The following is a 15,984-nucleotide window of genomic DNA, read 5'->3' on the forward strand; positions in this document are numbered from 1 at the left end:
TTTACTTGATCATTGCACCTTATATTGCATATTCACAAGAATTGACCTGACATTTGGACAACAAATTTTTTAAAACAGTATTTCTCATTTCCATATGAAAAGTTAAGTTTTAAAAAGTGAGGATTTTATGAACAATAGGAGGAATCAATTAACAAAGAAAAGCATTCAAAAAATAAACTTTTAACCCTTCACTAGAGGAAAAATAAAAGATACAAAACAAAACCCCAGAAAAATGGTTAAAACAACAAAAACAACTGAGAATTCTGTCAGTTTTCTTTTGGTGTCAGCCTGCCAGCCTTGAACCCTCCCTCCATTCAGGGGCTGCCCAGTCTCCCCTCTACTCAGAACTTCTCGGGCCTGGGAAGTCGGGTGCTCAGTGGGCCAAATGGGCCCCATTGCCTAATCCGGTGTCAGGGGCCCAGGCCCTCCGGCAGTCCTCGGAACCGACCAATGGGGATGCTTTCCCTCTGTGGGAGGCAGCTCTGGAATTTATGTGCATTTTTGTAAGAACAGGAATAAAGACCAACACACTCTGAAAAAAACAATTAAAAAACTACAGGAGGTGTCATGCTTCTGGGGCCTCTTACAGGAACCTCAGTGGGCTCTAACATGTTTTCTCATTAGCTTTTGTAACCTAGGGGAGATATGGGGCAGAGATTTGCTTCCTATTGTACAGATGGAGAAACTTAGCTTGAGGGAGATGGTGAACCGTCAAATCTTATGTTGGTGTTCAGGAAACTGGGCGGAGGAGAGTGCGTGCCTCCCTGCTGAGCTGAGGCGTGTTGGGCAGGGGGTGAGTCTCTGCATAGAGTGCGCTAAGGTTGGCTGAGTTTGCTCAGCCCCCCCTCCGACACGTTCTATTTGTTTAATTCACTTAGAACTTCCTGGTTTTTTTCTTTCTCTTTTAAATTGGAGGCTGTGTAAGAGAATCATAATTGAATCTGCTGCCTTCTTACAATATCCCAGTTCTCTTTTTAGGTCCTGATCAGTCCCTACCAGCTCACGTGTATGACCATGGCCGTGCTTGCCTTCTCCCTATTTCCTGGGCTCCCCTTTGCCTTCCCATTCTGGGGCCTCCCAGGTGACCATGGATAGTGTTGTAGTCACCAGCAGCCAAGATGCTTTCATCTGCAAGTTAGCTGGCACAAATTGAACCCAACTGATTTAGAAGTTTATAGTGTTTGATAGAAAAAAAGAAAAGAAGATAGGTATAAAGACTGAGAGAGCCCAAAGAGAGTTACTTTTAGGAAAATTCTCCTTGACCTCATCATTCAAAAGAGTTGCATATTATGGTGAAAAATAAGAAGGCACTTTATATAAAAATAATTATAATAAAATTCAATATAAACAAAGGCTTTTAGAAGCCTCTGGCAACCCATTCAAAACATTACCTTTATTATCAGGTAAATCTATTTCTAACTTAAATATACATGCTATAATTTAATTTTCTCTGGTCCTTTTTCAGTGGCAAAATATAGTAACTGAGCTCTTTTCTTGCTTTCAAGGTTCTCATTAAATTTCCTTTAAGTCTTCTCCCTATAGAAAAATTCCAGTTTCATCGACTTCTCTAAGTTGGTTTGATTCAGCAACCTTGTGATTCTTCTCTGAGCCTCTTTGCGTCCTTTTCCCTGTGGCCCTAGGGCCTGAGCAGCACTTCAGTAAACACAGTATACTGTGTATGAGAGAGAGAGCAGGCGTTCCCATTAAACACCGCATTGTATAACCTTCGGTCTCCAATTTACAGTGTAAAATGATTTCCCCCAAACAGTTTTGAAGTCAGTTGATTTACCAAAAGCATTTATCAGGATCATGTGTGTAGACATTCAGAGCTTCCATTATGGTTAAAGGGGGGATTCCAGGGGGTGTTATTTGGTTTAATTTATTGTGGCATTGGCAGGATGTAACCCCTCTGTGCCTTATGGTTCAAGGAGGTAATTATAATACAGAGCTGCAAGTCCTTGATTGGCGTGGGCTGCTCTCCTCAGGCATACTGGGCCAAAAAACCAGGCAGGCTGGAATAAGCCTGTGACGTGACTGAGTGATTGGAAGGGTAACCTGAAGAACCTGCTTCCTAATTGCATCATCTGATTCATTTATCATAGCACAATATCTTGGTGCAGTGACAGGACCGTGCATAAGTATCAGAGAGATCTTGAAGACTCAGCTAACACAGGACTGTTGTACTTTCCTCTAGAAGAAACTCGATGCCTATTACATTAGAGCTGGATTCTGAGAGTAATTAAAGTGTGATGGTCTACATAACTTGTATTTTATATGGAGCACTGTTAATTATGTTTCCGTCTCTTGGGACTATCCAGAATTAGCCCTAGAAATTCTATAGTTACCAACATGTTGCAAAAACAAAAGATAAAAGTGTAGTACAGGTTGTACAAAGTGAAATAATCTCCCCAAATGTTCTTTGGCCTCTCAAGGACGCGAGGCGTGGTATTTTCCATTAAGACTATGAATAATAAGTCACTAACCTAATAATCACCTGAATTCTAAGTGCATGTATATGTGTTTTTTTGGGGTTTTTTTTTTGCGGTACAGGGGCCTCTCACTGTCATGGCCTCTCCCGTTGTGGAGCACAGGCTCTGGACGCGCAGGCTCAGCGGCCATGGCTCACGGGCCCAGCCGCGCCGTGGCATGTGGGATCTTCCCGGACCGGGGCACGAACCCGTGTCCCCTGCATCGGCAGGCGGACTCCCAACCACTGTGCCACCAGGGAAGCCCCATGTATATGTTTTTGACTTCTAAAATAAAAGTAAGTTTTCAAAACCTGTTTACTTTTGAGACTCACCCTTTGGCTCTCATGGGCTGGACCTCCCCCAAGTACATGCCCACCTGCCACATTTGGTGCTCCTAAATAAACCAAGGTATTAACCTCAGTTTGTCATCTACTGAGCAGACTGACACTTTTCAAAAGCAGATGGCCTTGTGTGTCCCTTGACAGAACAGGCAATGGAAGAGCTAATCCGTAGCTTCAGACCTGACCTTAAAAACTGATGTCACCAAAAGCAGTGAAAGCCACTTGCTAATTATTCAGCTTTCTTGGCACTGTTTGGTTTCCCAAGGCTGGCCCCAAATCAGAAGGATGTTATGTTTTGCAGTTACAATTCTGTTTGTGGAGCCCAGAATGCTATTGTTTATATTCCACATTTGAATGAAAAGTGCTGGCTGGGTGGCACTGTGCTTGGCTGCCCTGCTGCATGCCAGGGCCAGGATATACCCTGGTTCCCATGCCCTCCCATCTGATCCTTCGCTGGCTGGCCCCTCCAGCGGGATCTAGAGATTTGCCCACGAAAGAGTGAGGGGGTGGGGCGGGGGGGGGTTGGTTTTGTTAATTCAGATTTTAAATCAGGAAACACTCCTGGTATTCTCTTCATAGCGCCCTTAAAATTAGTTCTTTATCTTGTCAAGTATACCTCAATAAAGATAGGGTGAAAAACTAGTTCTTGATCTAATAAGAGCTTAAGAATAATAAACATGCAGATACCTCAGTGTCCTGCTTGACCTCCCTCATATGAGATAAGATGGCTTCTTTTTTTTTTTCATTCTCCAGATAGCAATCATAGCCACTTCCAAAAGAAAAAGAAACTTCTTTTACACAAAATTCCAAACACAGCTGCCCTTTAATAAAAAATTATACTGAAGAATTAACTCCGCATCCTGGATGATGTCAGTTTTCTCTGTTTGAATAACTTCTTACTAATGTTCTAGGGTTTTCTTTTCCTGTTTTCTCATTAGCAGTCTTTTAAGCATTTCTTTTTTGAGCTCTTTAATGTGATGCATGTAATTTAACAAAAGCTGAGGTAGATAATTTAGCAGTGATCGAATAGAAAAGAGTGGAGGTGGTTTCTTTTTGTAGCTAAGAGGTAAAAAAAAAAAAAAAAAAATCTCAGACAGTAATTGCACTTTCCAGCATCGACCTCAGGGGGGCACCAGATCACCCAGCATTGTCTGTAAAGAAAGAGGCCTAGATCTCACGTTCTGTTTTCACTGCTGGGGATGCAGGACTTGGCAGCCAGTCAGGGATGAAGGGAGAGAAACAAACAAAAAAAAAAACCAAAAAGAGAAAACAAAACAGGGCAGTAGTTGACCTGGGAGGTCACTGCCACTCAGAGGCTGAGCCAAGAAGCAGCAGGGGGCTGAAGAGCTATCTTCCCTGCTCAGGCTACACAAACCAACAGGATAGAGGCCACTGGGCGAGGCTAGAAGAGGAACTTCAGATCTGGGGGATTTTGCTCTGCTTCCAGAGCTGGCATCCCTGTGTCTTAACCCTCTCAGAGAGCACGGATAAATTTAAAATACAAAAGTACATTTGGTACTTGTTAATTTTTTTTTAAGCCCAGAAATGACAGATTTATCACTAATTAAACAATAATTGCATTATGGAGTACTGAAAAAAAATTGCTTGTAGTATAAACAACATCTGGTAAAGATTAAAAAGAAAGAATCATTTTTCCAAGCTCAAATTTGTTGAAAGAAATGTGAATGTTTTGAAACAAAACAGATCTTAAAATGCAAAAGGGATATTTACCGTCTTAAGTTTGGTATTTGAAAGAAACGAAGAAAATGGCATAATAAAAGAAAATACATGTTTATAAAGGTCCCTTATTTTACATGACAGGTGAAGATTTTTTATATAAGTAGATTTTTTTTAAACCAAATTGTTTTTGAACTCAGTAAAGGAGTTTTTTGAAATGAAACTATGAAGAGTCTTTTTTTTTAAAGAAGAGTGTTATTTCTTGATGAATAGTCACCTTTTAACTTATATATTAAGACAAGGGCTCCTCCCTGTCAAGGGTTTGGAAGAGTCAGCTACACAGTGGGACGTGATTGCCGGCTGTCGCATAAACTGGAGGAAAAGCGTCTCATCAGCAATTAATTAAAAACAAAAAACTCCATTCCAGAGTGAACTATATAAAACTACATAAAAATAGATTATGAAAGAGAAGCTATCCCAGGCTTACTGAACTTCAGTTTATCTCTCACCTGAAATTTCTCTCTTTATTTTTTTAGGAAAAATATCTATGAAGGGTGATCAATGTAGATGGCTTGAGAATTTCTTTTTTCTGTGTCTTCACTGCCTTTTTGTTTTTTATGAGAGGCATTCACTTTTCTCTGTGAATTACCTCAAATCATAGTATAATTTCCCTTTCTGGTTTGTATTCTTTTTCATCCCTTTACCCATACTCTTTCTTTCTCACACACACAAATAATCAAAAAATGATAGAAAAAAGGAAAGATTCCTTCCTGAGAATTTTGTTCTTCCATGTTCTTGGGCCTCTTTCAAGTGGCAGGTGGCTTGTAATAATCATTGATGAACCGGGATGAAAACAGGTTAGACACTAAGGACAGAGAGCAAGCACTGATGTTATCTGTACAGTTCACTGCACAGAATGACAAGCTGGCCTCTCCCGCACCTCTGCCTACAATGCAGGCCTAGAGAACGCGGCCGCCGCGCACTTCTCTATGTTGCTTAGTCTTCCCTTGTTTTTTCGAGGGATGGGAAGGGGCTGTCCTTCTGGGCAGAGAGGAGATGAGCAACGCGGTTCTGGGTAGCTGTGGCAGAGGTAAGGGGATGAGCACCCCAGAACAATCTGGTCCATAAGAAAAGGAAACCAGAGTCTGGAGCTCACCGTCATCGTCTTCCAGTCATCCTCTGACGTTTAGTGAAAGAATTGGGGGCAGCGTGAGGGGAGAGAAGAAGGGCATATCTCCTGTTATTGATGGCCTCCTAGTAACATAGTTTCCCTAGACTTGAAATAATCTGTACACGGAAATCGTTAGACCATATGGAGAAGAGAAGAGCTTGAGAAGGAACAGATTTTGGTAGGATGGAGAAAAACAGGCAAACAGATGGAACCCAAGAAAGGTTTTCTTTTCTGTCCTCATTTTCAAGAAAGGTTTTCTTTTCTGTCTTCATTTTAACAGGAAAGATAATTGCCTGGATTGTGGGGCTTCGGAGCTAGGGTGTGGAGCTCTGGGTTGCAGAGTGACCTGTTGTGTTCATGTTAGGGTCCCGTTTTAAAAATAAAACAGGATACAGAGGGGTTAAATGTTTGCCTCTTCCCTCACATGGATGCTGTAAAGATTTAGGGGGGGAATTTATGGCTTCCAGAGGAGCATAAATTAAGACTTTAATTCTATTTAGAGGATTCCCTTGATAAGAAAAGCGGCTTACGTTTGCTTTTGTGATTTGATGTCACTGGGACACATGCCTGGCCTGTGAGCACTCCGGGCTTCATGAGGGGACTCACTGACCTTGAAATTATGTGCTTGGGAAGTGTGAAGAGTGTCTTTTTTTTTTTTTTTTCGCGGTACGCGAGCCTCTCACTGTTGTGGCCTCTCCCGTTGCGGAGCACAGGCTCCGGACGCGCAAGCTCAACGGCCATGGCTCACGGGCCCAGCCGCTCCACGGCATGTGGGATCTTCCCGGACCGGGCACGAACCCGTGTCCCCTGCATCGGCAGGCGGACTCGCAACCACTGCGCCACCAGGAAAGCCCGAAGAGTGTCATTTTTAAAACCATCCACAAAGGCTGCAGATGAGAAAGCTGTTCACAACTCTGGAGTGGCGAGGGAGACTGGTTTTTAAATCAAAATCTCTGCCATTGCTGTTTCAAGCCTGGTCACCTCCAGGAGGTTCCCCTGCCTCCTAACATCTTATCTGTTTTAAAAGCTAAAACAGGTTGTAGAAGCAGGTTGAGAGCAACCAAAGGTCTGAAATATTTGGACAGAAAGAAATCTAAAAGGAGAGTCCATTGGCATGGAGAGAACAGGAAGATTCCACACAGTCTTCAGATATTTAAAACATTTGATTGACTGTTTTGCTAGAAAACACTGCATAAAAGAAGAGCATGTCCAAGCTCTTGTCCTCTTTCAACAAACTGAGTTAGAGCTTTCTTGCTTTCCCCCTTGCTTTTCACGGTAGCCCTGTTCTACATGTTGGATCAGCCTTTTCTTTGCCATTTGGAAATCCCTGTAATCAGTATTGAATGATTTTCTACTAGCATCAAATTTATAGAGTGGTTCTGGAGTAGTTAAACCATTTAGAACAAAGGGAACGGTTCTATTTTACCATTTTCAATTTTAGTCTTATTTTCTATCAATGCATTTTTAGGCTCTGTGTGTCACATGACAGTGTTGTTTGGTCTTAAACACACATTGTCTATATATAAGACTTTGAAAAATCGTTCTGGCAAATTTGATGAATCACGTTTCTTCAGGACAGTACAGTTTGCTTTACCCTTCTTTTTTTTTAAATTTATTTATTTTATTTTTTGACTGCGTTGGGTCTTCGTTGCTGTGCACAGGCTTTCTCTAGTTGCGGTGAGCGGGCACTACTCTTCGTTGCGGTGCGTGGACTTCTCATTGCGGTGGCTTCTATTGTTGTGGAGCACGGGCTCTAGGCACGTGGGCTTCAGTAGTTGTGGTGCACAGGCTCAGTAGTTGTGGTGTGCAGGCTCTAGCATGCAGGCTCAGTAGTTGTAGCCCATGGGCTTAGTTGGTCCATGGCATGTGGGATCTTCCTGGACCAGGGCTCAAACACGTGTCCCCTGCATTGGCAGGCAGATTCTTAACCACTGTGCCACCAGGGAAGCCCTGCTTTTTCCCTTCTTGTTTGATTTTTCCATTATGAATACATAGAAACTTCCATGATATTTTCTGGGCATATATCCAGTGACCTTTTAATAACTGTTATTATTTACAGTGAGGCTGAAAAGTAGAGAGATTAACTGACTTGTCTGAAATCAAAGCCAAAAAATATTCTGCCTCTCTTCTGTTGGACCTGCCTTTCTTCTGCCTCTCTTCAGTTTGAATTCTGCCAAATCACTCTGAGTATATAATGAATTTATCTATGAAAAACTTTAGTTGGTTTCTTTTAGATAAAAATGGACATCAGTGAAGGATTAGGGAGTATGGATTACTCAGAAAATAGAGATCTATAACTTACAAATCGCAAATCTCTCTTCAAATAAAAGGAATTATCTCATCATTTTGACAAGTGACAATGCTCTCTTGCCTGGAGCCTTCTGTAACAGCCTGTAATGGCGGTGTTTGAACACTAGATGGCGCACATTCAATGTTACAACAGCGCAGAACAGGGTGGAAGAGAGTCTATGGAGATGGGCATCATTCTTTCTTCAGCTTGGTCTAGAAAACTTAAGAGAAAACGCATCTCCTTTTTTCTGTTTTTATAGTTGAGGGGGTATGAAAAAATGTTTCCCAAAGCTAGTCATATCAAGCTCAGTGTGACTCAGAGAAATTCCCTATAGAGCCAATTCACTAACCTTTGGATGCCACTGTAAAATATCTTAGAACCCAAATGGCATCTTCCTCTGGCTTAATGTCATGCTTTGAGCTCTGGCCAAAAAGATATGGAATCTGGGTCAGGCCCACTGAAGGCCCACCCAGGCCACAGTAGGTCGGCTTCTGCAGATTTATACAATCAAAACCTGTCATAAAAATACTCGCGGAATAAATTAGATTGCTTTCATCATTCAAGATCATGGTATCTTTATTCTTTTTTCATCTGAAGTAATTTAAGCTGCTAAATTCACAGTGCACTAAGATGTAATATTATTTAGTCTGGCATGGTAAGTGGCCACTGCTTTCCTCAATAATAATTCTAAATTATGCACTCATTTCCTAATAAGCAGGAATGAAAAGATAGCCGGCCCAGATTCGACCTTGAGGCACTTTTAAGTCATGTGAGGAGGTCAGACACACAGGGCACATTATGTAAAACTAGCAACACAGGTAGGCTCTGTGTCTTCATTACAGCATGCCGGTAGAAGGTATATTTTAATGTTCCATGATACTTAATGACTCTTTTTTCTGTATCATATGGGCTTATTGTTGAAAATGTGGAACGTACAGAGTATAAAGAAGAAATAAAGGTTGTACATAATCCCCTTGCCCCAAGAGAACTACTGTTTGTGTTTGTATGTAGGGCCTTTGCTATGAACTGGTTCTTGTTTTTTCTAACTCACAGGAATGTACCCATTTTCTAGACACCAGCAGTTCTAGACAACTCATTTGCCTGATAAGAGCAAGTCATTATTGATGAAATGCTTCTGATATTTTACTTTCTCATGGTCTTTTCCTTACAGCCTGCAGCTGCCTGCCATCCTGCCATATTCAGAGTTGTTGATGAAATGTTCAGGTCAGTATTGTGCTGTTTCTGCTAGTAAATTGGTCTAAATATGTTCAGCTTCCAAATGTGAATAAAAAACTCTGTGGTAGTCTCTGGCTGTACCACGGGGGAATTAGTTTCTGCTTCCATCCCCTCCTGCTGAGCTTTCTGGTAAAACCCAAATGTCAATGTATATTTAAAAGCCAATGCCTAAAAATTAAGATAACTATCTTCTTTTAACCTTTTAAAATTCTAATAATAATGGTAGAAAAGCAAAATTACATTAGATTTACATCATTCAATATTCATGTAGAATTTTTCTCAACTCAAAATAAAGCGTAGTAGTGTTCTTCCTTCACCACATGAGGGCTGACCAATCTTTTTAAAGGATTTGAAAGCTAAGGAAAACCAAGAATAATAAATAAATGATGCCATTCTTAACAGAGCTCTTCTGAAAGGCAGAATCAACTATGCATGTTATCTTACAGCACACTAATTTTTATTCTGCAAATACCAGAACTTCTTGGTAAAGGCACTGGATTTACAATGATGAAAGATGAGGGGACCCCTGGACATTAGGTTGGGCTATGGCTGACAGTTAGTGGGGAGCTGGACTTGCCCACCCCGGGAGGGTTTCAAGCCTCTTTCCTGGGTGCTGGTACAACCAGGGTATCTACTCTGTTTATCCCATCCCCCTCACACTCAGCAAACAGAGGCCCCATGGCAGACAGCAGACACTGGGGAAAAGAATTTTTACAATAGCAAGTAATCCAGCACTTGGGTTGGTCTTGAAACATACCAACTTTAAGCTAAATGAGTATAGAAATAAGTCAGAATGCTATTTTTAGTTTAAAGCTAGCAAAGTTTCAGTTGATTTTTTTGTTATTGTTTAAACAAACATAAAGAAAAGTTAGTTGTGTGAAAATGCATAGAAAACAAACCAGGAATATGCAGATTCTTCCACCACTTTGCTGGGTGGATTTGACTGAGCTATTTTAACCCCGGGGGCACCTCTTTCTCCACTTGCAAAAGCAAAAGTTCTGTGGATGTTGCATTTCTGGGCATACAGTACGCAAATACTTGTGAAGAGCATTCCAGGCCCATGTGGAAGGGATATGAAGTGCTTAATAATTTAAAAAACAAGAAAGGGAGCTCTGCATGTTTGCAATTTTAAAGAAAGTCTTTAGAAAAGGGATTTCACGCAAGGACTGAAAACTGATGAGTTGAGATACTGTTGAAGCTTATGGCACAAAAAAATGTTTCCATTTTTCCCTTTTACATGTTCAGGTTCACGTGTTTGCCAGGTTAATCACTGAATGTGTTGTGATCTGGCTTTGCATTGTTCAGGTACGCACTCCTGGAAACTGATGGAGCCCTAGAAGTACTAGCCACTATCCAAGTGTTTACACGATGCTTTGTAGAAGCTCTGGAAAAAGAAAACAAGCAGGTTCGTTATATTGCAGATATTATTCATTCCCCCAAAGAAAAAGAAGCTGTTAAGAGTATTTGATTGATCACCAGAAGGGAGCACTTTATTTTCAGTGATTTTGATAGACTGTTTTGTTCAAGAAGAAAGCTTCCAAATGAAAACCCCAGCAAAGGTAAAACCATTTTAATTGAAAGTAAATCAAGATGGTTCCTGTCTGTCCTGTGTCCTGGTACCCAGAAGCATTTATCTACTGCTGCGCAGAGAACTCTGCCATGCCAGCACGTGCCACCCCAGAGGGTGAACTTTCTGGGCCCTGTGTTGTATGCTGTTTGTCAAGCAGGACTCTGCCCCTCCCAGGCTAGAGAGAGGTATTCTGGAGTCTATATGGCATGTGCTAAGAAGGAAATGCCACTTATTACAAAGCAATACTGGACATTCTTAATTATTAGTTTCCATTCATATCAGAGACCTAAATGTGAATTGGGTTCCAGGGGAGAAAGGAGATAGAGTGACAAGGAAATATTTGAATAATTGTAGATGAGGAGCTAGGAATGGCCATGATCAAGAGGTGTCAGTTGGACTCAGTAAGCAAGAAGCTGGACCTAGGGATCTGCAGGAGGACTTGCACTGGGGGCCTGTCAGCAGAGGCAGCTGATCGATTAGGGTGACCTGTGTAACAGGAACTTTTCTACCAGAGAGCTTTTGTCTTTGGGCATTCTAACTGGCCTGTACTTCTGATGGCCACAGACCTAATGTCTGTGTAGTGCTTTGCCTGTTCAAGTGCCCAAGTCCACTGCAGTTTGCTGTGGGATATGTCATGGTCCCTTGGTATGCTTTCTGCAGTTTGACTTAGGAGAGCACTGCTGTGATGCTTGGTTGTACTAAAATCCCATACACTCCTACGCCAAGAAATCTCTCAGGTTTTAGCAGAGGTTTCTGTTTTTTAAGGCAATGATAAATATTTACGATGCTTTTTTCCCATCTTTTCTTTCCCAAGGGAAGTTAGCTAGACTGTAGCAAACAGCATTATCAATGGTACCCAGCCTGGAATTCGGGAGGAGAGCTCTGCTGAAAGGCACTGGCTGGCCCTCACGCTTATTTTGAGGCATAACTATAAATATCTTTTATCTTCCCTGAATATTCTTAGTATTTCCAAGTAGGAACTGACCTCTAGAAAACCCGTGCCTTTGACTCCTGGAACAGACCTAGGTTACGGCGGAGGGCATCAGTGAAAGAAGTATTGCTCTGTACCGTTAGCTTGAATCTGTTTTCCTTACCAGCTTTTCCCCTGAGTTGCAGGGTTGGCCTTGGCACTTTAGATTTGGACTGGTTGAACTGTTCTTACAGTGACTTTTAATTTAAAATAGTACCCTGCCCAGGCTACATGTGTCTGCTGGTGTGAGGGGCACAGATTGGGTTCTGGTGGAAGGCAGGGCAGGGATCCAAAAAGAAACAGGAATTCACTGCCCTCACCTTGGGTTCGGGATACAAGAGCAATAACCTCTTAACTTTGCCAATGCCTTCATCCACATTTGTTATGTCATTTCTTTTCCTGGGGCTGTTCCTGATTGCCTGCCTTTCTAGTCAATGCCATTCTCATCATCAATCCCCTGCCTTCCTGAGTGCCCGTTTGTAGATTAATCATAATCCCTGATGCATGACATCCTTTGTCCTACTTGGTCCATGCATGGCCCTCTTTTCTTTCAGTGTTTTATCCATCCATCCACATATTCATTCTTAATAAATGAGTATCTACCAACCTGGCATCCAGCACGACCTGGCCCACTAGTAGCAACTTTCAGGTATCCACGTGCTCCTCCTCTATCCTGTCACTTTGACTTTCTCCCCTCAGGTAGCTGCTGTTTTGATTTTATGTTTATCATTCCTTTGCTTTTTCTGAAAATAGTTTGATCACGTGTATATGATTGCTAAACCGTGTTTTCTTTACTTGTGACTGTTTTTGCACTTTATAAAACAAACAACAGGTAAGAGGAGCACACCGTATGCAGCCTTTTGAGCCTTGTTCCTTCCAGCATCGTGCTACCAGGATTGCTCTGTGCTGTGCGTGGTCGTGGTCCTGGTGGGGATTGCTGTGTAGTGCTCTGTTGGGAAAGTGTACCACAATGTTGCTCTCTTCCTGGTGGTGGGCTTTTGGATTATTTCCAGATTTTGTTTTCTTTCGTAAACAGTGTTGCTCTGAACGTTCTGGGGCATATACTTAGGACTGGAAGTGCTGGTTATTAGAAGTGCTTTGGCAGATGCTGCCAAATGGTTTCCATACATGCTTGTGCCAATTTACATTCCCCCCAGCAGTTTGGTTTTTTTTAGAATGATATCTTTTTTTTTTTTACCTTTTTTTTTTTTTATGTGGACCATTTTTAAAGTCTTTCATTGAATTTTTACAATATTGCTTCTGTTTTATGTTTTGGTTTTTTGGCCACGAGGCATGTGGCATCTTAGCTCCCCGAACAGGGATCGAAACCGGCACCCCCTGCATTGGAAGGCGAAGTCTTAACCACTGGACCGCCAGGGAAGTCCCTCCCCCCAGCAGTTTATGAGAAATCCCATTAATCCACATTCTTTCCCATTGTCAGAAATGTTTATCTTCAGTGCTTCTCATTCTCTTTTTATCCTTTCCTCTCACCCTTGTTTTAGTTGGAGAGCACAGTGCAGCTCCATCAATGTGCGCAGTCGGACTAGTAGGCAAGAACTTAAGGCTGTCCTGACAAGCCTCTTTTCTGAGCTTGCATAACGAATGGCTCCAGTACAAACAGCAAATCAGTTCAGGTTCTGGTGCCAGTAGTGCAGAGTTTAATAATGTACTAGACTAAATCTCCCACAGATAAAGACTATAAACTCGGGGGAAAATATTTTTTTAAACTATTTGAAGGTACTGGAGAGCAACCCAAACAGCAGATTACAACTGGAGGGGATTCAACCCTTGAAAAAGGAAACCACATTGGGTAATCTTCTGACTTTTCCATGAGGGCTGTCATGTAAGGGGTAGAAGCGGGGTTGAGTGAGTGGAGGGGTGGGGGGGTGGCCAGAACTCAAGGCGCAATCCGATTGACTTGAGGCGTCAAAAGACAGAGCCGTGGGCTGCCAGAGGAGCAAAACAGAGATGGGGCAAAAGAAACCAATATAAACAGATAAACCCAAATATACCTACAAGTACATTAATTACAAAAACTAAGTGAAAATCAACTAAATATACTAGTAAAAAAGCAAATATAGGACTCCCCTGGTGGCACAGTTGTTAAGAATCCACCTGCCAATGCAGGGGACACGGGTTCAAGCCCTGGTCCGGGAAGATCCCACGTGCCATGGAGCAACTAAGCCCGTGCGCCACAACTACTGAGCCTGTGCTCTAGAGCCCACAAGACACAACTACTGAGCCTGCATGCCACAACTACTGAAACCCGTGCGCCTAGAGTCGTGCTCTGCAGCAAGAGAAGCCACTGCAGTGAGAAGCCCACGCACCACAAAGAAGAGTAGCCCCCACTCACCACAACTAGAGAAAGCCTGTGCACAGCAACGAAGACCCAACGCAGCCAAAAATAAATAAATAAACCAATAAGCAAATATGTCAGACTGGATGAAAAACCAAGACCCACTATATGTTGTTTTCAAGAGACTGGTTTTAATTATAAAGACACAGATAGGTTAAAAGGAAGGAAAGGGATACGTAATATAAATAATAAGCACAAGAAAGCTGGTATCACTCTACTAGCAGCAGATGCATTAGGTTTCAAGATAAGGAGTATGACCAGACAAAAGAGGTACATTTTATAATTATGCAATAGTTCATCAGGAGAAATACCAATTACAAATGGATATATGCCTAATAACAGAGTTCTGAAATACCCAAAGCAAAAACTGACAGAAGTAAAAAGAGAAATAGACAAATCCACAGTCTCACATAAAACACTTGGAAGTAAATTTTTGAAAAGGTGTATCAGTTTTCCTGGAACTTCCCTGGTGGCACAGTGGTTAAGAATCCGCCTGCCAATGCAGGGGACACGGGTTCGATCCCTGGTCCGGGAAGATCCCACGTGCCATGGAGCAACTAAGCCCGTGCGCCACAACTACTGAGCCTGTGCTCTAGAGCCCACAAGACACAGCTACTGAAGCCCGCACACCTAGAGCCCGTGCTCTGCAACAAGAGAAGCCCGCGCACCAAAACAAAGAGTAGCCCCCGCTCGCCGCAACTAGAGAAAGCCCGCATGCAGCAATGAAGACCCAGTGCAGCCAAAAATAAATAAATTTATTTTTTTTAAAAAAAGGTGTATAAGACCTCTACTTGGAAAACTATAAAACATTGGTGAGACAAACCAAAGAAAACTTAAACATATAAAGAGGGAAACGATATTCATGAATTGTTGAGATGCCTGGTTCAATGTAATCCTAGTTAAAATCCCAACATGGTTTTCAAAACAGAAACTGACAGGCTGATTCTAAAACTTATATGAAAATGCAGAGGACCTACAGTAGCTAGAACAATTGTGAAAAAACAAAAGAAAAAAAATTCAGACTCCCATATTCTTATGGGAAGCAGAGGGGCAATGGTCCATTTTCTGTAACTGCTTCAAGGCTGAGTAGGGGCCTGTCAGGAAGTAAAAATCTCTGGATGCCTGATCTAGGGGCCCCAGGGGCAGGACAGCTCCTTGTTTTAAGTTGGTATGGGCTGGAATCCTCGCATAGCCATCATCTTGATGTGGAACTGTTGTAACGGTTTCCATAGCCTTTCCATGAATCTCCTTGATGATGAGGCACTTTTTGTAACAGCATCAGAGTACAAAAATACCTGTAAATGACAAAAGACTTAAAAGGCATTGTTAAACATCTGATTACATTTAATTTAACATACGAAATAATCCTCATTAAATATTTCTCTTTGAGATACCTCAGGGGCCCTCTAAGGTATCCCAAAGTTAGCTGGAAATCAAAAGAACTTTACTTAAAATTTGATATTTTCGGAAGTTTGTCAAAAAGTTTTAAAACACTTGGTCAAATAAGATCATAGGTCACTGTGAGACAATACTTATTCCTTAACCAAAGTGGCAATAAAAGATTTCAAAGGCAAAAAAAATAATAATAATCAGAGGATTCAAACTACCTGATTTCAAGACTTTAAGCTATAGTAATCAAGACCAAGACACTGAGGTATTGGCAAAAAGATAGATCAGTGGAACAGAACAGTGTCTAGAAATAGATCCATACATACATTAATATGTAGTCAACTGATTTTTGACAGAGATGCCAGGAAAATCAATGGGGAAAGGAAAGTTTTCAACAAACGGCACTGAAACAAGTGGATATCCAGGTAGAAAAAATGAACCTCTACCTCACAAACACAAAAATTAATTTGAGATGGATCATAGACTTCAAAATAAATGCTAAAGCCATAAAGCTCC

General features: G+C 41.7%; 1 protein-coding gene across 1 annotated transcript in view; it reads left to right on the forward strand.

Moving 5' to 3' along the window:
• The window catches only part of FANCC (FA complementation group C), a gene marked incomplete at both ends in the record, with an annotated part of 187,923 nt that overhangs the window by 152,635 nt on the left and 19,304 nt on the right, over positions 1–15,984 (forward strand). Inside the window, 2 exons of the mRNA XM_079706296.1 lie at positions 9,119–9,171; positions 10,489–10,588. Coding sequence (XP_079562422.1) covers positions 9,119–9,171; positions 10,489–10,588 — 153 coding nt within the window. The remainder of the gene's footprint in view (positions 1–9,118; positions 9,172–10,488; positions 10,589–15,984) is intronic.

Source organism: Hyperoodon ampullatus, assembly GCF_949752795.1.
Source record: "Hyperoodon ampullatus genome assembly, chromosome: 6".
Lineage (NCBI taxonomy): Eukaryota > Metazoa > Chordata > Mammalia > Artiodactyla > Ziphiidae > Hyperoodon > Hyperoodon ampullatus.